This window comes from Vanellus vanellus (genome assembly GCF_965231255.1).
Source record: "Vanellus vanellus genome assembly, chromosome: 4".
NCBI classification, from domain to species: Eukaryota; Metazoa; Chordata; class Aves; order Charadriiformes; family Charadriidae; genus Vanellus; species Vanellus vanellus.
This window is the reverse complement of record NC_138909.1, coordinates 53,432,017-53,458,509: the sequence shown is the minus strand read 5'-3', so window position 1 is coordinate 53,458,509 and position 26,493 is coordinate 53,432,017. Positions and strand designations below refer to the sequence as shown.

Sequence of the window (26,493 nt, the reverse complement as noted above, 5' to 3'; positions counted from 1 at the left end):
TTTTGATAAACATATGGACAGTTCTAACAGCTGGTCTGCAGATTTTACAACTGGGTGTGCCTCCTAAGCAAACCAGAGGTGTTGACTAGGTAGCAGAACAAGACACATTAAGGCCCTGATAGTTAACTCTGAGTAGACGACAAGACCTGTGAAATACTGACACTGCTGATTTTGTATCAGCTAGTAACCTCCATCCCAACTAAAGTGTCGTGTTTGAACCTCCCCAGGTGAACATCTTTTCTAGTCTGACATGCATCCTTGGAACTAACCACAGCACATCAACTATATATTTTGAAAAAGCCAGAGATACACAAAAGATTTAATTATTTAAACAAGGGATGAGAAATAGGGCGAAGATCCAAAATTTAAGTGAAGCTGAGACGCCAAAATGCCATTTCACATTTCTTCAAGAAGAGAAAATGAGGCCAATGCTCTTTGGTAAAGAGACTCTGGCAACACCTTCTCTACTGCACACACATGATTCTCTAGTGATCAAATGACCGGGAACTAGGCTCATCCCTACTTCTCCATGTGATGCCTCTCTGATGGAACATTCATCCACCAATTCCTAATGGAAGGCAGATTATCCTCCAGAAAAAATTCTCAGAGAAGGCTACCTAATTGTCTTACTTCAGACCCAGAGAAGTCAGCAGTAAAATCCTGGGAGTCCCTGAAAAGAGACGTAATCTATCTTTACCAGAGAAAAACAAGACATACACTTATAAACTAGAAATCATGAAACAGGAAGCTTGTGCCAAACCTCTCCTTTCAAAAAGGCTCACGTGAAATCAATCTAGGCAAAACCACGGTTTATGTGAAACACCCCTGAAGTTATCTAGTGAACACTGATGTACTGGAGAAGAAACTCCTGCAGGAAGAGATTCTGACTGTATCATATTCAAGCTTGAGTATTGCTGTCGCTACAGTGAAGTCCTGCAGAGACACACCTTCTGTTGCTCAGACTTTAACTGCGGTAGCACTTGAGAACAACAGGTAAATGAAAACAATCCAATGCTTTTGTTAAGAAATGACAATAAGCTTCACTAAGACCATCCCAATCTCTGCAAAGGCAATATAAACAGCCTTGGTATAGCCAGGATTGCTGAAGTACGAGGTGCAGAGAAGCCTTGTCAGAAAGCACAGAGATGACAGATACAGTGTCAGTGACAGTGGTACTGGGAAGTTAATCACAGATCACTGGGAAAACATGCAATTGAACAACACGCTACTGAACATAGCAATAGAATTACCTGCCTCTCTTCTTGCGTTCCTTTCTAGTATCTACTAGCAAAAGGAGAACTCATCAAAAATTTCTTTATTCACTGTGAGCAACATCTTTTGTGACAGACTTAATTAAACAGCTCTTGTAGCATGGAAAACTACCCAAGACAACACCTTTAATCCACATGTACATAGAGCGTAGAGTGTCTCTTCATCAGAAACAAGATAAAGAGATCAACATGAACCATCCATGACTGTACTTTAAATATGTTCGGATTTAGAATAAAGAATAAAATTTCTCTGAATTAATACCTCTTCCCTAAAAAACCCAAACACTTTGCTGGTACACAAATTACAGGCAGAGCAACATGGCTAACAAAACATGCATTTTAAAGCCCCAGGAAACACAATATGCCATCAGACCTGCAAACACATAGCAAAGGATTTTGTTTATTTTGCTTTCTCCAATGAAAAGATGGTTTTAAAACTCTGAAGTAAGTTATTTGTGCACTACGGGAAGCATGAAGGCATCGAGGCTTTAATTCGCTTGCAGAGCTGTAAAGGCAGTAGCAATGCCTGATGAAAAGTGAAAACAGTACTATTCACTCATGCCATCAGCATTTTTATAGGATGCTGTCATTTCGCTAGGTAACCTACAAGTAAGCAGATTAGAGTAATTCTTCTGACAAGCAAGTTATGACAGCAGCCTGCTCAATCAACAATACTGTTTTCAGACAGATCAAGAAGGATGTTTACCTATTAAACTGCAGCAGAGAATTTTTTTTTAAAACACTGTAGTTGCAAACACAGGCTTTGATTTCTCCTTTAAACTAAAAAAGAAAAGTTAAACTCTACCTTAGCTGTGACACCAACGTTGGCAAGCTGTTCTGCAGGAGTGGCTCAGAAAATACCAGATTTTCAAACAGATGCTTATTGTGCAATTCCCATGTCACCTGAAATTTCTTCAAATGTTCATTTTCCTATAATGAAGAAAAAAACAAAACCCAGAAATAAGCCAGGGTTATAAAATTAAAAAAGAGGAAAAGAAAAAAAAAAAACACAACAAAAATTCTGAGGAAATAATATTTTTTTTTTTTTTTTTAAATCTTGTTTCCAACCTACAGGCTGGATTATACAGCTCAGATCTTACCGAGTTTTAATACCCAGAAACTCGGACTTTAAGTAATTCTTTAATGACTTAAATAACAATAGCTTTATTCCTTGTTTTTCTAAATTGTCATGGATTAGAAAAAAAAAAAAAAGAAAAATCACACTATGTTGAAAGCTTCCATTCATTTCTGCACTGAAAGATGTATTTTATGATCTGAATCAGTTATTCTTAGGTTTTCTTGTCAAATAACTGTCCATCTCTGATTATTTTTCAGTTCTTTGAACTTATCTAGTAACAGGCACATATATGATGGCAAGCTACAATCTTTATTCAAAACTGACATAAATCAAATAAACAGTTCTCTCCAAGTACAGCTTCAAAAATGAAGTTTTCTAAATAGTCAAGAGACCAACAGCGTACTTCTCTAGTAAGCTGAATGTTCTTCTATTTGAGGTTCTTTAACACGTAATTGTATGTAATTGCAAGGCCTAAAACTTAAATTTGTTGCTATCAAAACATAAGAATCAAAGACAGGTATAATATTTTTTCAAGTCAGTAAGTTCTCCCACATATAGCCAGCAGTACACAGGTTCTTTATACCAGGACTCCCACACACAACAAAATTAAACGCAAGCGTTCTGGCTGTCAGACCAGCAAGTGAGCCCTTTGCACTACAACCTCAAGTACCCAGAAATACCAGAATACTCTGGAATTTCAAAGTTTTGTTAAGCATAGTGGGTTAAAAACGAAATACATATTTATATCAGACCTAAACATGAGACTATCAGTATACAAAAAAAAGAATCAAATTTGAAGTTTTATTATCATTTAAGAATGGTGGGTAGGTTTTTTTTCCCCAAGTTGCACAAGACACATGTACCGTTTCACTTTGAGTATTATGTCTTCAAAATACTTAAAATTTCTATAAATGGCTAATAATTTCTCAAGGGTCAACAATGAGAAAGGTTGATTTCCTAAGCAATTTCCATTATTATGCTGTGAATAAAACAGTCAACACTTATCTACAAAATCTTGTATATCGCATTGTGCAGAGTACAATATTCCTCACAAAGAAATACCAGGTAAGTTTTCCCTTCTAGTTTGCTATACTGTGTACTCGAGGACTCTTCTGTACTGACCACATTCTTTCCAGCTTGCTCTCAGTTTAATCTGTCATTCCCTGGTGGGGCACAGGGCTTTAGTTCCTGCTCTTGAACTTTGATAGTTAGCTGGATTCCTTTGAAGGGAAGGACAACTGTTCATAATTTCATTGAGAAATTAGTTCCTCACAGGTGGAGGTTCAAGGCATTATATGCCTTTGTACAGCATGCTATGTGCAAAAATTTTACCTTTAAAAGAAAGCCTGCATGAAATTTAGAGATCTTCACTGCCTTTTATGTATTTCAGCTGAAGAGATTCCTTTTTCCATAGTGCACTGGTATCTTGAGAGAAAACAACTATGCACATTGAAAGGCCTAGTGACCCTGCTACCTGTACTGAAAGCTGTGACATACTACTCCATTAAATAAAAAGGCTATTTAATAAATTTAAGAAATGTATAACAAGAGACAGTATCCTACATTCTTACATTTCAGTTTCTGAATGTCACAGCTTAGCAGAAAGAAGTTTTCAGTACTTACTGCAGCAGGAAAAGGACAAGAAAAGTCTGGGGTATTTTGTGTTTTCTTGTGCTTTGTTTTTTAAAAGAGAATAGAATTTTTATTATACTTTTAATTTTGTCAGAAAAGGGGCAGATTAGGGAGTTCAAGCATCTTTTGTCTCTTCATGGCCAGTATCTCAATCTCTCATACTTGCTAAGTTTTCATTACTACTAGTTCACAATAATAACCAGGGGAAAAATATTAAAATATTATTTTCTGATCAGCTATGTAATTCTGGCACTAATGGGTTCATTATTGGTGGATCTACTTTGAGAAGGCTAACATTTGTACTGTAATCCATCCACTTTTCAGCTGAACAAATCTTTAAGTTCCAATGCAAATCAACCTGTAGAGCAATCTTCTCTCAAGCACCTTGTTAGAGACTTGATGACTATTAAAAGCAGCCAATAAGTTGGAGATGGCAGTAACCTCACATCTGTATCTAAGTCATAAAGCTGGGAAAGACAATACAGAAAACAGCAAATACAGACCACTGACAACAGGGAAAAAACAAGCACCAAATACACTCAAGTTTCTTAATAGAAACACCTTTCTGCGTTGACAGTTCAATTTTACTAACAGCCCTACCTTGGTAATGACACTCTGTTTCCTCTCCATTTTATATCCTTCTCACCTGTGGCCACCAGAGTCTTGTTACTGCCTATTCTTTTCCTCTCTTTACATACCTAGACAGTCACTTTTAGCTAATTGGCAATAAACCCCAAATTTACCAGTATATCCACTTTTTTTTTTTTCCGCTTGCACAAAGTTTACACAAGAAAAGGGATGTACACGATAAGGACATTAACAGAGGAGGTACAGGAAAAGATAATTAACAAAACAGGATTAATAACCTTCTCAGCCCTTAAACAAACAGAAGTACAGAATTTGTTTACTGTATTGAGTAATACACTCATGATGGACAGTTACTCAAGAAGAGATTTTTAAGGCTATTGCTTATTTTCTACCTGACAATATAATCCCAAGTCTAACATCAAAATCAGTTGACAAAACAAGCATTTAAGAAAGAACAAGAACTTTAGAAATAATGATGTAACAGATTAATTCTGAGGCAAGAGATCTTTTCAAGCAGCCATTCTTGCTTATAAGGGAAAAGAAAAATTGAACATTGAAACAATCTAAGATAGTGCTACACATAGACGTTTGTGTCCTTTAAACATGGTTGTCGAGACCATTAAAGATTAACAGAAGTGTTTTCCACGTTTTCAAGGGCATTATCTAAAATTTTGTAGATCTACTTAAAAATTAGTTTCAAAATAAGTGCCAAACAAAATCTCACCCTTTTCTTTATAAACAAAAGAATTTCATCAATTCACTGTAAGAGATGCCTAATCTGCGTTTCTGAAGAATTAAATTTGCATTTTCAGAACCTCCCTGTCTCCAAGCACACACAGACAAAAATCCTTACGTTTTACAAACCACAGAAGACACCTGAAAGAGCCCAGAACAGCTCTGCTAGCATTACCCCTAGCGAGTAGAAGCATATAGGTTATTTTTTCAGTCTTACCAGAGTAACTAGAAAGGCGCTGATTGTACATGCTGCCTGACAGAGTGCACTGTATTCTTCAAGTAGGAGTGAGATGAACTGATGTGCCTGTGGTGGCCCTTGTATTGCTAATGTTGATGCAACTTTAGATCCCAATGACAAGTGTCTGAGCAGACGAACCTTCATTTCAAGCACATATTCTCTGGCTTGCTGTTCCAACCGTTGGTAAAGCTGATATGGATCTCTTTCACAAAGCCTGCATTTTTAGAATATTCGTGACAAAAAAAAAGCAGCATGGAATCAACAATTATCACTTTCCTAAAAATATTTACCATTTACCAGCATCATCAAAAAACCTCAATGGCTAGGGTTTACAGAACTACCTTGAATCTTGGAGAATGCAGTCCAGTTTCCCACTTTCACACTGTGGAACTGAGCTCCTGTGTAGCTGTAGGACTAGGATGCTTGCACACTTGAACAAATTAATTTAGGACCTCTGTATTTCACTTCAACTTGCGAGTTAAAAAAACATTACTCAATTTTCCTGCAACCCTACAAGACAACCTAGACTCTTCAGACAAGCTTCTTTACAACTTCTCCATGTTCTTACACACAGTCCTAACAAATGTCCCAAACAGCCAAACCTAGGCCAAATAAATATCCTGTAGAAGAACAGGCATTTACTTCACGTCATTGAAGGAGCTTTACCTGTTTGGCAGCCAGAACATGCCTAAATACACACTAACCAGGCTGGACTTGGTGACTGCTTTAGGGGACCCTTCAGTTGTTGAGCTGAACTGAAAGACCACATTTCATACAATTACCAAGCTTTTAATACACTCACTCACAAAACTCCTTCTCACCTTCATTGTGAGTTCCTTACCCCAACTTGCAGAAGTTCTGTACAAGGACATTTTTTGCACCTTTTATTAAAGCTGCGCCACTGCGTAGCAGAGGTGTGGGATTCACAGGGCCAAAAAGAATGCCCTTCAAGGAACATGACTTAGGGCAGCACCTAACTGAAATAATTACAGATGACTAGTGTATTATTTTTTTTTTTTTAATCTAGAATACGTACCAGAATTCAGGATACGTTTGTCTCAGGAAGTGAGACATGGGTTTGAACCACCTCACACAGAAGAAAACTGAACACGATGGCTGCTTTGAAGCACTTTAGAATGAAATTGTACCATTTAAAGTCCTGTGCATGGAGTTTAAGCACTTGCCTCAGGTTTTTTACAGCACAGGGAAGTGGGGAAGAAGAAAGGCATTAGATAAGTACTTAAGAGTTAGATGAATAAAGGTCTGCTGCTATCTAGTCCCTGCTCTTCCCTCACCACTCACAAAACAGAGTGCTATCATATTGCCATAAAGTGCTCCAACATACAATAGGGACAGTACTTGGCACTACTACTTATTTTCAAGTAAGAAGACCAGACAGTCTGTTTCTTGCCAGCTGTGTCTAATAGAACTCAACACGGAATTAGGAATTTCTGCCTTTTAAACATAGATTTACTTGGCTGCAGCACAATCTTTGGCATGCTATCTACATGGTTTGTTTGGCTTTTTTTGTTTTGTTTATTTGTTTTGTTTTTACACTTTCAATGCCTACATTGACCAGCTTTGTTAAAAACTATCGCATGCATTAGCACCACGGACTGGACATAGTGGTGTCTGCTCAAACACAGTATCCTAATTTTATTTCATACTTTGGACACCATGAAGATCTCAAGTGAAAAATAATCATATTGACATTTAAGGTTTCTTTCTCTGAGATCCTGTTTCTGTCTCTGTATTATTATAATCTCTCTCAAAAGTGAAAAACAGTTCTAGAGAAATCAAAGCTCCTAAGTACACAATAAAGGTACACAGCATGTATTTCAATTTCCAAAATATTTCCATTAAAGAGAAACTGCATAAAAATCAACAACCATTTTAGCTGTGATTCAGTTTTAATTACCTGCACACTATGCAAAATTTAAGCACCTTTGATTTCAAAACCTATGTTGCATGTTTTGATCACTTAAATAAACAAAGTGTGACTAATAGGGAGGCATACTACATTACTTTACTTTTACACAACTCATGTTCAAAACCAAACACTCAATTTTTATATAACAGAATTGCAATAAATTTATTTAATTATCTGTTGAGTCTGATTCAGGAGTATAGTCATATAAGGAGCAATGCTAGATGACTGTAATCTTTCAAAGAGTTCGCTTCAACTAGAAACTCCACATAAGAACTACAGTTCGTCAGACTAGTCAGACCTGACTATATCGAGTACATACAGAATGACGATTCCTTGACCACACATTCAGTTAGACAGAAACTGAGATGGACCTCCTGGAGCACCTTAAAGGACAGCCACACTGTTCTCAACAGGAAATAACCCACAACTGAGGATCTCATTAAGCACATCTTCAACTTCACACCTAGAAAAACTTCTGAAGTGAGAAAGAAGTTCTTGGAATCCATCCCATCTAGTGATCAATGGCCCATATTACCCTTTTTTTTTTTTTTTTTTTTTTGAAAATTCTCTTCTAGCTGTTACAACTACAGTAAGATGCAAGCACTATTGTAACTCAGATTAGTTTGACGAGGTAAAATTGTCATGTGGAACAATTCAAACTAAACAGTGTCTTATTAATAATAATCATCTCAAGGTCTTTTGAAGAATAAGATTTTAGTACCCTTCCATAATTATACATTAATATTCCTATTGCAAACAGCATAAGAATTTAATAGCTTCCCATGCATTTAATCTAGTACTTAAAAATCCTGCATGAAATAGAATTAACTCTTCTGACTTTTCATTCTAGTAGAGAAGCAATCATTCCAAGCAACCAGATTTACAGATAGTAAATAACATTCTATTAAAAAGCAATATTCCAAACTAGTTAAAAACTAATTTTAAAAATCCTCTTAGCAATTAATAGATATTTTTCAAAGTGCTATACCTATCCACCAGCTCTTTCATTCCTTCTTTATCTGGTACCAAAGATTGGTCTTGGTCATCTGCCAAAGGGGTCCCAGCTTGGCGATATATACACCGAACCATGTATCTTACTTCTGACCAGTAATTTTGAAGCTGCTGAGGTTCACGTTCAGGCTCTGCTGAATTTTCTCTGCAAATAATGACAAAAATAATTACTCTGTACATCACATAGGTGTATTGATTCCTACTATTCTGAAGAAGCTCTTCAGGTAAAACAACATACATCTGAAAGTGCCCAAAATAAAGCATCAAATTTGATAAAAGCTGCCATCTATAAGTTATTGTCAGATAGCCCATTTAAAGAGTTTAAGCATGCACCAGCAAATAAGGCACAACACTGCCAACAATGTGACTACAGGCACCATGTTGTCAAGTTTGAATTCAGTTCTTACCTGCGCTCATTACAGGCCTCACAGTTGCATGCTATGTCTGAAGGAGAGGAATTGCTAAGATCTGCAGCAGGCACAGTCTGTGCACCAACAGTTATCCTTCCTCCTCCTACAGATTCCTGCTGTGATCCACTGTTTCCAAGAGGCATATGCAAAAGGAAATCTTGGCTCTTAGAGGGGGGAAAAACAAACAAACAAACAAACAGGTAGCCTTCAGTTTGTAAGGTAGAAGTCTGAAATGTTAACAGCGAGGCAAATATTAATCTGGCAATTCTTAGCACCGACTATATTTTGGGAGGACACTAAACCAGGCACAAAGAATTTGCATTTATTAGTCTTTTTGAAGGTAAGAGATGGACTGAGAAAACAATGATACAAACATAGTTTCATTTCTAATAACCAAAGCATGTTGGTTATAATTATCACCTTTATGTACTCCAGCATAAACAACGAACTAAGCTAAAGGAAGGCTTGCATCATCCATGATTAATCATAAACTACTAATATCTCTTCAGTCTCTATTTGACAGCATGTTTGACTTCCATAGTTTAACAACCCCTTCTAGCAAAAAGCATAAAATCTCCTTGGTTATAACAGCCAGGCATACTACTTCATAGTAATGGACGTTAGCATCCATTCCCAATGACAGCAGCTTTCTATCTCCTGTGTACAGTGCTGCTCAGTACTAGCAGATGACACAAACCTCTCTCCCAAGGCTGCTGGTATTTTGGTCTCCAGTTTCTCTCCCTTCTCTGTGATCCAGCCCCAGTACATACCATGCTTCCCTCCTGCACCCTCCCTAGGTTGCCACCAGCCTTCTGTGGCACCAGGCAGAGACACCTCCCCCATTAGGAGCATGACTGAAGGGTTGGTTTTTTTTAAGCTTCACCCCAGATTCTGGAGCAGGATGCGGGGACAGGTCAAAACAAACCTGCATGCATTTGCTGCCAACAGCAAGATCAGCTACTGGGGACGGTACTGAGGCAAACCAAGCTAGGTAATGAGAGCAACAGCAACCTGAACACAGGACCATCTATAACAAACCACTTATACTCTGTCTTGCAGTGACTGATGACAGATTTTTTTAGCTCACTTTGTTTTTCTTCTCCTGCTGGTTTCTCTAATTTGACTAGCCACCTAATCAATTTAGTTACCTTTGCAAGTCAAGCTTCCCAACTTGGAAAATTCTTTTGCTGTTTGCTTTTAAAAAAATCCTCTTAAAATAAGAAAACAGATGCCAAATTAAAAAGAGACTATAAGTTTTTATTTTACCTGGACTATCTAAAACTTAACAGCACATTTAGGAAGCAAATCCTTGCACCTGTAGGACACTTATTTTCTTTACTCATTCACTAAACAGAGATTAAATATGGCAAAAGTTTTGCCTCAACTGAACAATAAAGTGCACCTGTATTGCTATGCTTTGAATTTTTTAGGATGTGTTTACCATCAGACTACCAGTATAGTTCCCTCAGATGTAATCTCTTTTGATTAATTTCTCTAACCCTTGTTAATAGCAAGAATATCAGGAAACACTAGTTGTATACAAGTGATACAGTATTAAATTTTCCTTAGAAGAAACTATGCTAACTGTGCTTTTAACATGAGTTTAATAGCATATGCTATACAAAGACAATCCTTCCTTGCACTGATTTGTTTACTGAAATAAAAATCTGTATGTACCTATGGGCATGTGCACAGTCTGTTAGCTCTCTACAAGATGATGACAGCTGGAATCTAATGCTTCCAATTATTGGAAGTTTGTAGCTTCCTCAATCAGCTGTGAAGATTTGATTCTGCAGTACAGCATAATTTACTTCTAACGGGGTTTTGCTGAAGCTGTCAACAAACTTTTTGTTATCTTTCTGCCACATTGAGCACAGCTCCTACATGAGGTTGAATTCTCATTTGAAAATATATTTTAACACTTAATTTAGAAAATAATCACAACTTGCAATATTAGCACCATGTATTAAATCACTGTTTGCTGTGCTACAAAGAATAAGAAATTGTTATATGTGTACTACGCAAAGTTGTGCTGCTTTATTAAAAAAAACACAGGAAAGACGACAAAAAGACACATGCAGGAGGGTGCCAGTGCAAGTGCAGTGACTCAAGAACACTACTGAAAGAACAAGGAATATTCAAACAGTTTACCTCATGAAGAGGGGAAAAATACACATAAGCCGACAGAGAACAGAAAAAAAAGTGTAGTGATTAAAGTTGCAGTGGTAAAAGTAGAAGAAACAGAATTTAAGTAAAGGAGGAAAGGACAAAGTATGAGATCCAATAAATTAAAGGGCAAAAAACCAGCAAGAAACAAATCCAAGCCTCACTTTACCAAAAATCCAAAACTCAGAATTGGAACTTCTTAGTTTTGGAACAACTTGCTTGTTCGGTTTAGCTCATAGGAAAACCTACTCAAAATCTCCTGAGAGACTTTCTAAGCATTTACAGCTTAAGTCCGTAAGTAGCATCCAGCCCACAACAACATATCTTCTTAGTCTACTGAATTGGAGTACTTCAACTTACCACAAGAGATTGCTCTATTGTAGCATGCCTCTCCTCTTTTTCGACTGTTCTTCGACAGTCCGGACACACCCACAGTGGAAGATGCAGCATATTGTTTGCTTTTGGAGATGTGGAAAGTGCTGTTTTGCTAGAATTTTTTATTCCGCTCTCTGAAAGCGAAGTATCTTTTCGTTCACTTCTACAAAGAAGACAATGCTCGCCAGTTGTATATGGTGCCCTTTGGCCCAAGCCAAAGGTAAACGGTGTCTACAAACAAATGTTTTGATACATAACTGGTTATTCACAGAATACATACTAGAAAAATTTATTCAGAGATTAAAAAAAAAAACCAACCAACCTACATATTTTAGCAGTCACTATTAAATGGTGACTATTTGGAGTGTCTCAAGATTAAATCCAGCAGTCTTAATATCCGTGTGGCAAAAAAATCTGGTTATGAATATACTCCCATTTAAAAAGTAATGTTTTCAGGGAGTATGGACTACAGCTTTCTGCTCTAAAATAATTCAGCCTAGATGCAATAATCTAGTAAGTAAAACAGAAAAGGAATAGTACAATTCCTTTTCTTTTACTGCTGTCATTCTTACAGATAAAAAGGAAAATAACTGCTCTTTGAAGTTCTGTGTCACCTTTTTTAATACTAACTGAAACGAAGACGCTTTCACCTAAGCTTGTTACAAAATAAAAGCTTAACTCAGTTTTAACAAAACCAATCAGTAGGGTCTTAAAATCCGCTATTAGCTATTGAATAAAGTAGACTCAGTAACTTATGAGGACAGAGGCAGTTCAAAACCCAATTTCTCTTCCAAGATGCTATTGTGCATGTAATCATGTTTCAGCCACAAAATGCTGATTATTCACCAAGACTGATACTCACAAACATGTCAAGCAGTACAAGCCAAACAGAACTCAACTTCACAAGGCGTAAGTGAAGTTATAATGAATGGAACAAAACATCTTGTAATGGCAGAATCACAGATTTGCCCAATTCTGTTACAGCTACTAGCCATGCCTTAATTAGCAACGTCTTCTATGTAAGCCTCAAAATAGATAAATTCTTTCTCTAAGAAAAGCCAAAATAAGTCATTCAAGCATCCCTCCAGATACTGCTCCAACCTCAAGACTAACAAAAATACTGCTTTAAAGAGGCTGAACTGCACAAGCACAGGTGAGAAGTTCTTTAGGGCAAAGGACTAGTTCAAGTATAACACAATTCACTAACTCTCTTCTTGTTTTCACAGCAAGAACAAATCAATTCCTTATTGCTGACATCTAAAGAAAAACAGTACAGCATTATGAACTCTGATTTCTGTATTCTTCACATTTATAAAGCTGACAGACTCAGCAATATGGAAAAAAACCCTGAGAATTCTACACGTAAAAAAAGACACTGAATTAATCTCCACAAGTATCACTTTATCTTTCAGTAATTCATGAGAAATATAAGTTAAGAGATTTAGTACGAACAGCTAATCTCTTTACTCATTGATTCCACTTCAAGAATTCACACCTAAGCACTAAGGCAAGAAAAATAACAGTTTCTCCAGGTGTCTGCTGCAGGTTTTCAGAAAACATTCTTTTGAGGGAAGACTTGCTCTGCCTCCTGAAAGGCTGTGACTGACCATCCCCTTATTGGCTCTACAAGCACGAACATATTTCTCAAGTTAGACATTGCTCTTGGCTGACCTGTGCTCAACTGCAGATCTTATTAATGCCTAAAAACCCTGCATGCAGGAGACCACAGCTGCTCATCCCCTTAGCCCTGAGTGTTTCCTTGTTAAAGTAAATTTTTTTGAAGCTGGATTAAGTGCCTGTTGGAATGATGATGACATCTTTATAGATACTGCAGACAAAGCCTTATGAACATCAGCTGCAGGACATCTTTCAACAAATAGGAAAAGCAGAGGGCAAAAATGTAAAAGTTCAGAAGTTAAGACAACCTGACACTTACTCTTTTGCAAGGTAAGGGTCATGGCAAACGTATCCCAGCCATGCTACAAGGACTTCTTGAAGTTAAGACTTATCTGTGTAATTTGCTTAAAGTTGCACCACGATCATTAAAAAAGCCATGGCAAATACAGCAGAAACAACAATCAATTCTGGCCAACTCACAGACTCAGTAAAATCCTAAAAATCTCTCAACTGGGCCCATATTTATGACAGATTTGAAGTTCAAATGAAAGCACTTGGTTCCTAGAGCACAATGCAAATCAACTACTAAGAAAGCAAATTTCTAAGCAGTTTATTTCTAACAAAAACGGCAGTTACAAACTTGACGAAATCTAGACCATAAGCATCTCAGATTCCCATTATGGTTTTATCATACTAAAATGAAGCTATGAATTGCAGTTTCTTATTTATTTAAAAGATGAAGCGACTGTTCATGCGACCATTTCAACAGCAGCAGTGAACTCTCCCTGAATTAGATGAGCTTGAAATTAGGTCACACAATACATTTATGTGCCTTCACAATGTAATCAGAGCAAAGCGTACATTTTGAGAAAAGCAAGATATTTTTCCACTAGTCAAGCTTCAAAAAATGCGTGATGCATCTCTGCAAGAAAACACCCCAGTCTCACTTTTTCTCTGAAACATGTTCAGATATAACATTCATAAATGAAAGCTGGAAGTAGGACAAGCTGGAACAGAAATAACTGCGCCTCTGCTATCTATTTAGATTTATTTCCAAGAATAACTTTATTACCATAAAACTGCATAGCTTTTTTTGACATCTATGTCCAATTTCAAGCTTATTATAACAATAAAATTTGACTTTAGAAATAGTATCTTTCACTGCTTTTTAAAGCTTGAATAGTGAAGTCATCAGAAACTGACTTCAGTTAGCCAAGTACCAATCTCAAACAGACATGTAGATCTTTTTGAAGAGCTCTCTAGCACGTTTAATACTGTAATGTTTAATAAATAATGCTGCTATCATAATACACCCACAAAGTTTGGATGCACATACCTGAGAAACACCTGTGAACTCTGATCCAACAGAACTGTCTGCGAACTGTGTACCATTTAGCGAAACCTGGAAAAAATTAATAGTACATTGGTTACAATAGTTAAGTTTAAAGTTAAAAGAAGATTAAAAATATTAAATGACAAAACCTTCCCCTGCATCTGAAGATTGATAAAATAGCTTTTGAAACCTGAATGACTGACTGCAGAGATGGAAAGCCCCTTTTCTTTTAAAATAAAAGTTCTACTGATGCAAAAGTTCACAATTTATGTATTTTGAACTTTTGTACTACAGCTGTTTTATTAGCAATGCAACTCAGATGAAAGAATTGATACAGGAAAAAAGAAAGGTCATAAATAAAACTATGTTTTTCCTTCTGTATTTTGATTGTTTGCATTTAGCTTTTAAACTTCTATTGTGAATTGAGACAATTACCAAAGATTCTTGCCTTTTGAAAGTTGAATACAATACTGCTTAGAAAAATATGCAGTGTTAACCAGGAAGACTCTTCCACAGCAAGCCTCCAAATGGCATTCAGCTATTCTGCTGCAGCAGCCTTCCTCCTGCCCCAGGTTATAATTCATACAGAAACTTCTCAGACTTCTTTTCTCTACCTTGTTTCTTCCACAAGTATTACAGAGACTACACCAGATATCAATGAAGAGCCTTTCACAACCCCCAAGTGTTTTCATACAGCATTATTTGAGGACACCAAAACAAGAGTAAAAGTTAAAACAGCATACAAATTCAAGCCAGTGACAACAGAGTCCTAGACCACACTGACTTGAAAAAGCATTTGATTAAAAAAAACAAAAAAAAACAAACAAAAAAACAAACCCCACCAACCAAACAGGGAGAGGGGAAATAAATTCAGTCAATTTTCAGTCAATTATTTTATTCTTTATTTTCCCTCTTCTTGAGCACTGGTTTATCTCTTGAATTTCAGATCTAGTTTACCTCGTGCCTCTGTTCCACCTTTCACATGTTGTTGCTAAACTCTTTTTGCTCTCCAGTTTTCCACCTACTGCCTGACATTGAAGTTCCTAAGACTACTCTAAAGTCTTCAATAAAAACCATCCTGTTTAACGTAGGAAACCACTCATCTTGTGTGTTGGATTTCCAGAGTTTGGAAAAATATTTTTACCCTGCTACCAAACCAGAAACTCAAACTGCAGCCTCCTCCTGTACAACAGAGCGTCCTTCAGTTTTACACACCGACAAAATTACCAACTGCTCAGTTTACAGAATTGGTGAGATTATTGCGAAGCCATTGTCTTCAGCCGGATTTTTCAAAGGCAAAGTAGAGGTGAAAACACAATCTTCAAATCATTGCTAGAGAAGATACAAATAAGAAACCACACACCTTTCCTCTCATACTCTGTGCTAACTTTCAAGAATAGGTATTTGAGGAAAACACCTCATGCACAGGTCAAGAATCTCAGATCTAAAATATAGGGAGCAAAGATGCTAATCTGGAACAAGTTCCCTATTTTTATTCAGCCACTTTGCAAAAAGTAGAAAAAAGAAAAGGTCTTTTGAATTAAGGAAAGTCTTCTTCACCAAGAAAAGAAATCCTCCAGTACTGGAGGTCCACTGTTTATTGGCGTGCATATGCATTCAAGAACAAAGAAACCAGTGAGAAAGTTTAGAATGAAATTGTTATCTTCAGCTCAAACAAAAAAAAAAATTAGAAAATTTAAAAGAAATGTTTATCCAAAACCATGACCTATTCATTGAGTGAGTAGGTTTACCTTGTTTACAGTCAAGACAGTGATAACAAGAAATGCACGAGCTTTCACATTTAAACATGCAGACGTTGAGTGACCAAGCTGAAGGCAGTCAGAAATGTTACAAAAGCAAAGACAAAAACAGTGAGAGGTTTCTGTTATCCACTAAATGTCACAGGATACCAAGACAAAATACTGAACATCAGGAGTGACTGCTTCATGGAACGAGCTGTCATGGTACTAACAAAAGTAAAGGCATCTCTTAATCCTATGCACTGTGCAGACTGTGGTTCAAAATATCAGTGTAACTCCCCCTGAATTTAGTAGTAGCCTAAATAGCTGCAGGAGGAACAAACACCAAGGAATTTAAAGAAAGGAATTAGACAAATAAGAGGAAACTTAAAGAGAATCATCAAAAATTAAGCGTCTGTAGGCAATGAGATTTAAGACACTGCATGTGAGGCTTAGAGCAAATATAAAAATCACAAAAAGGACTTAAGTGGGGGTAAATAATGACATGACAGGCAAGGGAAGGAGATGGCTAAATAGCATATTAGAGAAAACAGAAGAATCTTGTAGAAGTTGTCCAAATGGGGCTCAAACAATAGCAAGCTAAAACCAGAAAAAATACAATGAGACAGCCTCACAAATAATTTAAGGAAGCAAGAAAAAAAAAACAAAAAAAAAAAAAACAAAAAACAAACACACAAACTACAACTAAATCCTTTTTCAAGGCACATGAGGAGCAAGGAGGAATAGGAAGCCTGTCAGATGCCTTAAAAAATGCTCGAACAAGCTAAGGTCATGGCAGAAACAACAGATTTATTTTTTGCATGTTCATGTTTCCTATGGAGGAGTTTAAAGATATTCTCCCAGTGAAAGGCTTCTTTATGGAAGATGCATTAAAGGATCTGTTTCAAGGCAAAGGACTGCTAGAAGAGTACGGAGCAAATGGACAATTCAAAAATTAGCAAACCACCAAGAATGGATGACATTCAGCCAAGAGTCCTAAAGAAGCTTAAGGATGTTTTAGTTGCACTAATAATTTCAGTATATTAATGCTTGCTTTATATTTTATAGCAGATGATTATTTTGTTTTTAAATATTTATTTATTAAGCTTTCAAAGAAGATCTAGGGAACTGCGGTTATCCAAAGTCAGTAGCAAGAAAGTGCCAAAGATGACAAAGTTAACTAATAGCACTAGATTCTTCATGTTACTGAAGAGACTAGAGAATGGCAGAAGGACCTTACAAGATCTAGTTACTGGGCCATATGTTGACAGATACAAATTCTGTGTGCAGATTTAAAGTAGAAGTGACAAGATAGAGAGCTGTCACTTGTGGACAACCCTAACTTTTTTTTTTTAATGAAAGAAAAACCTATTTTTACAGTCCTGAATATCCTTTTTAATGATTTTAAAGTTTTATTTTTTAAAAAGTTTTGTGAAGCTAAGTGCCAGAAGGAAGGCTGAAACAGATCAGAAACATGGGAATCTCTACATGCAGTCTTCACCATAATTGAAAGTGGGGGTGGAAGAAAATATTTCTGTGTTTTTTCTATAAGTGTTGTTTACAATAGAAAAGAATTTACTATTTTCTTGCAAGCTACTGTCATGCTAATTCATCCTCTTTAAAATGTTAATTTCTGGAGAATAAGGCATATACTACTTGGCACTGTATAATTCATACCAGATAGTATGAAGAAAGTGAGAATCACATCTTAAAAAAAATAATTCTTGATTTCACCTGAATGACCCTGAAGAACCAGTTGAGCAATAAGAACACAAACACTCAAAGATTGCCATAATTTGCCACCTTCAGTGGGCTGAGTGACATATTACTAGACCACACACCCCCATCTTTCTTGTAGTTGAAGCCTGGTGAAGTCACACAAACATCATGAAAGCAAGAGTGATGCAACGTCTTAGGAGAGCTCAGGAAAAGAAAAACACAGGAAGAAAATTTAGATTTGACTCAACATCACTGAACCCTAAACAGTTCAACAGAAATGTGATGCTCAAAAAAAGCAGGATTTAATCACATTTTTCCTGGGGAAAAACAGCTAGAAAATATTGCACTGGTTTTCGCATGCACATTAGGAAAGATACAGACTAGGAAAAAACCCAAACTTACCAAGAGATGATTAAGGCTACACTTTATTCTACAATGTCCCGATATAACAAAGGTATTCCATACTACTTGAATTAATTCCCTTACTTTTACATAGGAGGTGAAAAATTAAGTTTGTTGAAACATCTGAAACGACACATTTTCTGTAAGTGTCTGAGTGACACTAAAGAAACCTACTGCACTTAACCCTGGCTACCCCTCCAAAACCCATACTTGTCTATGCTACTCGCTCTCCTGCCTACACTTTTTGTGCCAAAACTCATTTGCCACAGCTGTTCTGTGCTAAGCCTTCTCTCAGGCACTTCCAGTCAGTGAGCACACTATGACATTGCTCTGCAGCTTCACATAGCAGCTCTGCCTCGCTTCCCACCACTGTCACCCAACAACGTTTGGGAGGCAGCAATCCAGTCGCGCTCACTGGTGAAGACCTCCCTCCCTGCAGCCCAAGTGAAGTTCTGACTTGGGTGCTCTCCAGTCACAGGCTGAGCTGTTCCTCTCTCTCCCAGGCATAGCTAAATTGGTCACAGAACTGCTGCTGGCAGATGAGTGACACTTACAAAATCCTAACTGATTTTCAGATATGAAGAAAGATTTCTTTACGCCTTCAGTTCAAGAGACAGGAAACTATCTGATTTCAGTAAGTGAAAAATTAGGATCCTTCCTCCCTAACACCAACTGATATAAGGATACACCACTGTGGAAGTCAAATGCATGGATGAGGGGAAAGAATGCTAACAAATGCATGAGAGAGAGGTTCAACAGTAGGTAGCAAACAAAATCCAATGCAGGACATCTCTGGACCAGTAAGACCTGTGAAGGCACAAAGGAAGAGGACTATTCTACACACACGCCATGGTTTTCTTCTCCATTCATCTAGTACCAAGAACTGTCAGACAGGACAGCATGATGGTCAGACCTCTAGCACAGCAAGATTTTGGGGTTTGTTTGCTTTAAGGATTGCTCCTGAATATTGTCAGTAGTGACCTTAGTCCATGCAGTAACAACAGCCTCTGCAGAAGGTATATTACAGCACTAAAGGGATATTATAATGTAAAAAACTAGCAGTAAACTATCAACACTTAACCCTTCCTTAACCCTTTTTTAAGTCCACATTACACCCAGTTAACATCTGGTACAGCCAGTTTTTCAGAGGAAAAGCAAACTGAAACAGATCTACTCAGCAGTGTCATCACTCTTGCCTATGTGATTTCACCTATTTCAACATTCAAACTATCTTTCATCTGCTGCACTTTAAGAAATCCAGGAACGTTTTTTTTAAGGCAGTGGAAGTACATATCCAAGAGACTAAGCAAAGTACTGTCTGGTTTCTCACAGAAAAGGTTGTCTTCGCTACACTCTGGACAGATCAGTTCCATGCACCACATGAAAGCGAGAAGAAACCCACCCACCAAAATACCATAAGTCCTGCAAGATATCAACTACTGCAAAAATAAGGCAAAACAAAGCATATGCCTAATAAAGCTGAAGATTACCTGCACTACAAAAAAAAACAGTGTAGTCCATCATTCTTTCATAAAGTAGTTGTTGTTAAGTGTGGTCTAACACTGAAAGAAATGGCCCAGGGAAGTCCTGGAATCAGATGAATGATCACTCAGAACTATATTCAGGAATCCTCTCGGAAAGGATGACCACCTTACTGCTGTACCTATGGGTATATTTATGGTCAATATCGACATGGCCAAGAAATGCAGAAGCATCCTCTAACACAGCATGCCTGGGGGCCCGCTGCACTTTGCAAGGGGTAGCTGGGCTGGCCCAAAGGGGCTAGTGGTCCTTGTCCATGGTTATGAAAGTTTGCTGCCAAAGTGGCAGGTGAACTGGAAATTTTTCTAAGAGAAGGTAAGATACAAGTCTAAAGATTATTTATTTTCATTGTTAAATAACCCCCAGAAGTACTAGAGGTCTTGCAGTAAGAGGACATGTCCTTTTAGAAAAGCATACTCAAATCATTTTAAAAAAGATTAAATGTAAGAGTTGTCTTCCTAGTACTGGTGTATGGAGAATGCAAAATTAACATGCCCAACAACAGGCTGAAAAATAATCAGCAATATGCAACACACTTTCAGGTTCACTGGCACAGCAATGCTCAAGCACCTACCAGAGTTTATTATTATTGTTTTAGAGAAAAAAATCCTTTTGACACCAGTTATGCAAAATTTAATTCCAAAGAGCTTTTAAGCAGTAGCTTAGAAATTGGTAAATGTTTGACTGGCAACGGTGAAAAGTTTGGAGGTTCCTACTCTCAAACATAGTCACGGTTTAGTGTTATGCAGTAGTGAAACACACTTTGGTGGTGGGGTGCAGGGGGTGTGTGTAAAGACCTCCAAATAGTTTAATTAACTATAATGATAAAAGATGAACAAATTACCACAGTACTCAACCCTGTTCTAGAAGCAGGAGTGTTTTGCTTAAGAAATTGACACTATAAACATCTAAATTTTTAATGTGATAATCACACATCTCTAGTGACACTGAACAGAATGCCGTGATACTTACACACTTGCTTGCCAGAGAGTCTCAGTATTATAGGAGAGACACTGACAGAAAAAGTGAGTCTTGATTAGCCGTAAACACCACCAACAGGGAAAGCTGTGACAGTTTTCTACCCAAGAAGATCCTTATTTTTACTAAGGATGCCAAAGTACCAAATAGAAACCAGAGAAGGCAAAGACAAGGTGATAAAATTTAAATATCCACATTAAGGTAGCCAACACTCAATCTGACCAAGTGATTAATTTTGCAGACTATTAATCTCTTTTATGAAGCATGCTATTTTCGGTATTACTACTCACAAACTCCTAAGCTATCCCTTCCTGGCATAGCCTGAATTATTCTAGTGAAGGCCACACTCTTGAGATAGGAAAACTTTTCAATTAAGAAAAACATATCCATAAACAAGTCAGTGATGCAAGAAGTCAATCCCTTGGTACTCCTTTAAAAAGCTACCGGACTACATGCAATATCAGAGAACCTTTAAACCTCTACACCAATTAACAGGGATATAGAAAAACGAAGGCTGCAGAAGAACAAACATTCCAAGGAGTGTTACAAGACTCTCTTGATACCCAAAATTTGAAATACAAAATCTGAATATTACTCTCAAATATAGATAAACTACCTTTTAGGTCTGAAATAATTAAGTAACAGGAGAAAGAAATTGCCAGAAGTTGAACAACAGCCAAGAGTAAAGCCTTAGTGAGAAACCTGGCAGAGCCTCAGGATGGCAGAAAGCACTGCACATCAATATAGCTAACATGTCGACTCAACGCTTACTTAAGCTGATATCTAATACACAGCACATTTATGTTCTACAGCTATCGTAACTAACAGAAATCATTAATATCATACCAAAGAGCTCAGTCAAATGTTTAACCTTACCCTACTGTTCTGAAGTAGAAATAAGCCAAAACTCCACTTGATGGCCAAGGAGCTAAGCACAATGTGACTGCACACCCCGCCCCAGTCACAGAGGACATTTGTGGAAGCAGATTTGCTGCAAAACACCGTGTTAGCTGTGAGACATATCAACTAGCTACGATAACTAACAGTGTCTTACTAAGACTGATTTATGTAGGATCTTGTGTATATACATTTGAATAGGGCAAGTTGGAAATCTTGTGACTGTAAAGCACACTAGCCCATCATGTCACGCTCCCTCCATCATGCTTTGCCAGCAGGAATTATGCACTCAAGGGCTAACCACAGGAAATAACCTACGAAGGGAAAAGGAGGAAGAGAGACAATGCTGGCACTAGGAAAAGATGATTCATCTAACTTGAAATTTCACACTTATTTTGTTCGTAAAGACAAGCAAAAGATAGGAAAATGCCAAGCAGATAGCACCAGTTTGCTCTCAATTACAAACCCAAATACTTGTTCAAGGACCTAGCAAGGCTGTTGTCAAGTAGGTCACTCATTTAGCCCTCCAAAAGGCAAAATACGGTATCACTTCTTATTAGGAACAGCACACTAAGACTAATCTATTACAGTTTTTAAGATATATTTGGCAATAGACAGTTATCATATTAATCCAAAATTAGGTACTCACTATCCAAGCATGTGTACAGGAAATTCTTACAAGCAAAATGGTTTCTATCCCTTTTGACTTGTGCTACTGCTAAAATAGTTTGTGAGATCCCAGTTAAAGCCCTCTTTAGCCAATAACAAGTACTTGTCTTGTTTGTTGTTTTCCTCAGTATTCATATACAATCAACACTGTTAAGACTTCAATAATTTTACTGACACTTCTATTGCAATTTTAATCTTTTTCATGTATTAACATTGACTTCCAGTGTTTTCTTTATTAAGTGAAGTCACACCATTACAGTATTTGACTAACCTGCAAGACAGGTTCTCTGAACGCTTCCCTTCTTCAAGAATTCTTATTATTAAAACTTATCACTTGGATTTAAGTAAACATAACACTGTATTTCCATAGCTTAGTAAAAGCTATTCCTAAAATAAATTTTTGATGTCAAATAAGCTGACAAGCTAAGGGTGGGGAGGCTTGATTCAGAAAGCTCAATCTACCTTGCATACAGAAAACGAAGCAAGCTTACTATGAATGACTCAAAACCTCAACAAAATTATTCTTCTCCCCATACCCCAAGATCCCAAACCTGATTAGCTTCCTTTCCAACTGTGAAATCCCTTAGGACTTTTGATACCAAGTCAAAACATCAAAAAAGTTTTCAACAGAACCTGAAACTATTTCAAAGGAAACACTTTTTCCAGTTGAAGCCTTTATCATCATAGATGTTCAATCTAGGAAGAGGAATTTTAAAAAGTGTAAGTCACAGGCATATACTGGAGTTGTGCAAAAAGACCAATACTTTCTGGTTTAGCAAGAGTTACGAATTAAGACTGAGGCTGGGGGTGGGTTGAGAGGCTGTCCCTGTCACACTCATTTTGGGAGATACCCTAAACCAGAACCAAGACAAGTCTCTACTACCTCCTGCTAAAACTCAAGTCTAAGTCACTTGGCCAACAAGACCTTGTGTCAAAGAATTTTTATGAGGTGTATCTATTTACATGCTCATCACAGGCATGTGTGTGGTACGGTGGTGTGCACAGCCTTGTTTTTCAACATAAGATATAATACTAACAGCTGGAGAAAGTCAAAGGCAACCCCCCCCACCCCCTTTCACCCCTCGATGTGGAAAAGTGCTGGTCATGCACTGTTAGCATCTGCCGGATCAAACACATAGATAACTTTTAAAAGTCAGTGCAAAAGTATAAATAATCAAGGTTTTGTTTTGTTCTCAGTATGACCAGACATACACACAAAAGCCTTAAAAAAATAGAGCAGGGAGGAAGGAAGGCAGACTGCACTGAACAATAAAGAATAGGAAGAAAACCAGTCTTCCTTCTACTTCTAGTTTTTTAAGGACTCAGGCCCTCTGAAAATAGGTAAAAGCAACACTTCTGGAGGATTTACACAGAACTGATTACTTACCTGCTGCATCCTTTTTTTCCTTTGGGTCCTCAGATTCAAGATACAACAGTTCTACTCTAGCACAGTAATTAGAATAAATGAAAGTCTAAACACCTGCTTAAATTCACAAACCACAAACCCATTAAATCTTGATTGACAAAAAGCCACACTCAGAAACACAGCCATCTTAAATGAAGCGAGCTACACGGCAAATAAAGGTGCCTGAAACTATCCCAGGGAAGTTTTTTTTCAGTAATATCTCAAAAAGACAACTTTGAAGTAGCACATTCAAAAGAACAGATATTGGTATTCTGTAATGAGTTTTAAGGGAGCAATATCTATATTCTGTGTCCTTCCTCCCACGCAGTCTTCAATAGCACACTCAAATTTTTCTTTTAGCTGAATCAATCTAAAATACATCCTTCAGGAAATGAGCACCTGTTAGGAAATAAGGAGTTCACAGGTTATAGTGCCATAATATGAAAATGTTATCACACACAAAAAAGCTATGATCTCTAGAGGAACTAGGAAGCATTTATGAACCAAATTTAAGAAGGTGAAACCCCAATCTGTATCCTATTATAAAACAGAATGATCTACAATTGCTTAACTTTTTAACTGGAAGTTAAAGCAAGATTATACTCAAAGAAGAGGTTTTTCATCTATTTGGTTTTATTAAACAAGGACAAATTACTTCCTCATCCCTTAATTTGAACAACGAAGACTTAAACTATTCATTCCATGAAATTTACAGAGGGGTATATTAATTCCTACTTCAACAACTGCAATACCCCCTTCCCTTTTTTTTTTTTTTTTTAAAAAAGTCTGATGTGACAACTAATCACTATCAAATAACACCCTAAGAAAAAAAAACAACTGAAAAGAAATACACAGTTGCTTTGTAGAACGAAGTGTCCAGACCCTACCAGAAGTCCTGCTGTGCTCTGCAGACACTCTAAGTTGAATTCCACCACTGAAAACAAACCTACATAAGCTGTACGTAAAAATATCTAAGCACTGCCTGCCATGTGATCTCATGAAATTTGTATTAACAATGGCCAAAGACCTTCCTGAATTAATTCCTGTTTGGGTGCTTTTTCCAGAAGATATGATCTAGCATAATCCCTATTTAAAGATTGCAAGTAGAAAACCATCTAAAAAGGAATTCATCTGAGCTCAGAATCAATTAGCAAATTTCATTATTTTTGTTTACTCTCTGTCATCACTTTTCTTCTGTTATGTATTCAGATGCTTCTATCTGATGAGCCATTTATTCCTTGCCTTCTGAGAAACTGGAACAAGTTAGAAAACACACCCTTGGAAGTCAGGAACACAGACAATTAGCATGATCCTTCCCACTAGGTAGCCACAAGGTCTGCTATTCAGGAAGAAATCCCTGCTGGATACCAAATAGCCTCCCTACTCCACCATTTGATACCATTGTGAACACATTCAAGGACCAGGCTAATCTCTTCTTTAATACACAAAATATTGTGCCTCTATGCACAGGTCATCAGCACAGCCACCCCAAAGGTCAATCTAGGTAGGTCACATGAAATTTGGCAACACTTGCATGAACACTGTTAGTTTGTAGCATATGAACAAATACTGGTTTTCCTCAATCAGTTGAGAGCTCTTATTATCCCTTTCCAAGTCATTATATCATAGAATCATCAAGTCCAACCATTAACCTCTGGAAGCTTCACCAATTTCACAACTTCTTCCAAGGCAACACAAAAAGGTTTACCTGTAAACCACTAGCAATATACCCATTTACAATTAGTAACTGAAGGTTTTCCAGGACAAAAAGCTGAAAGATCCACATCATCTGGGAACAAAAATACTCCTATTGCATTTGAAAGCTAACAAGCTGAAGTCACCCCTACTTTTTCAAAAGCAGTAAACACTACATACTGTGCTACCCCAACTTCACAGATAAAACTCCCCACCCATCCCCATGGCCCTGCACACGTTCATTCTCAAGAAGACATATGCTTCCAAGCAACAGCTACTAATGCCATAGTGAACCTGCACTGACTGAAGTCTCTGCTGGTTAATGGTTAATTGCCTTCCAGCAGAGAAGGATCACTACAGAATGCAACAGATCGCTGATGCCATGAGAAATGCCTATACTTGCAAGTCCCATCTTGCCATTTTATCTTACTTTGAACCTAAAACCATCTGTCTCATCTTACAAAAACCTAAAAGTATCCGAATCACAATTCATACCATGCTTAACTCTACAAAAACATACTAGAAAAATATATATCATCTACCACACAGAAACTCACACTGTATTGCAAGAAATGAAAGATATTGCCCTTGGGGAAAAAAAAAAAAAAAAATAGAAGCCCAAAGCTGCACTTTTATCCAAGTGTCAAACTTCACTTTGTGAACTACAGCATCACTATTTCTATAAGTAGACAGCCCCAGCTGATGAGACATTTCCTCACAGCATCATAAACAGAGGAAAAATTCACTTCCAGAATAAAACAGAACATTAATTTTTGTCATTAAAAATAATAATAGAAAAAAATCTATATTTAAGCTTAAGGGAGGGAGTAAGTTAAAATGGGATTTAGCATAGAAATATTACAGCTTACTTAGTGTACTAAAACAATGACACTTCAGCAATGAAATGGTGAAGACAGAAAAAAAAAAAATCAAAGCCCTACATTTTGAAGTAAAAAATGAAATACAAATCAGAAGGCTGCAAACCATGACATAAGCTTGTGCTTATATTGTTCGTAATTATACCTTCACCCTTCTTTTAAAGAAAAATGTCTTTAAATGGAAC

The 26,493-nt window shown here is 37.1% G+C and overlaps 1 protein-coding gene across 1 annotated transcript in view; it reads right to left on the bottom strand.

Annotated features, from left to right (window-relative positions):
- Positions 1-26,493, bottom strand: part of FAM193A (family with sequence similarity 193 member A) — an 81,185-nt gene that overhangs the window by 34,853 nt on the left and 19,839 nt on the right. The window contains exons 2-7 of the mRNA XM_082482093.1: positions 14,388-14,453; positions 11,420-11,665; positions 8,891-9,057; positions 8,461-8,628; positions 5,522-5,756; positions 2,077-2,201 (exon numbers count right to left, since the gene is read on the bottom strand). Of these exons, the coding sequence (XP_082338219.1) occupies positions 2,077-2,201; positions 5,522-5,756; positions 8,461-8,628; positions 8,891-9,057; positions 11,420-11,665; positions 14,388-14,453 (1,007 nt within the window). The remainder of the gene's footprint in view (positions 1-2,076; positions 2,202-5,521; positions 5,757-8,460; positions 8,629-8,890; positions 9,058-11,419; positions 11,666-14,387; positions 14,454-26,493) is intronic.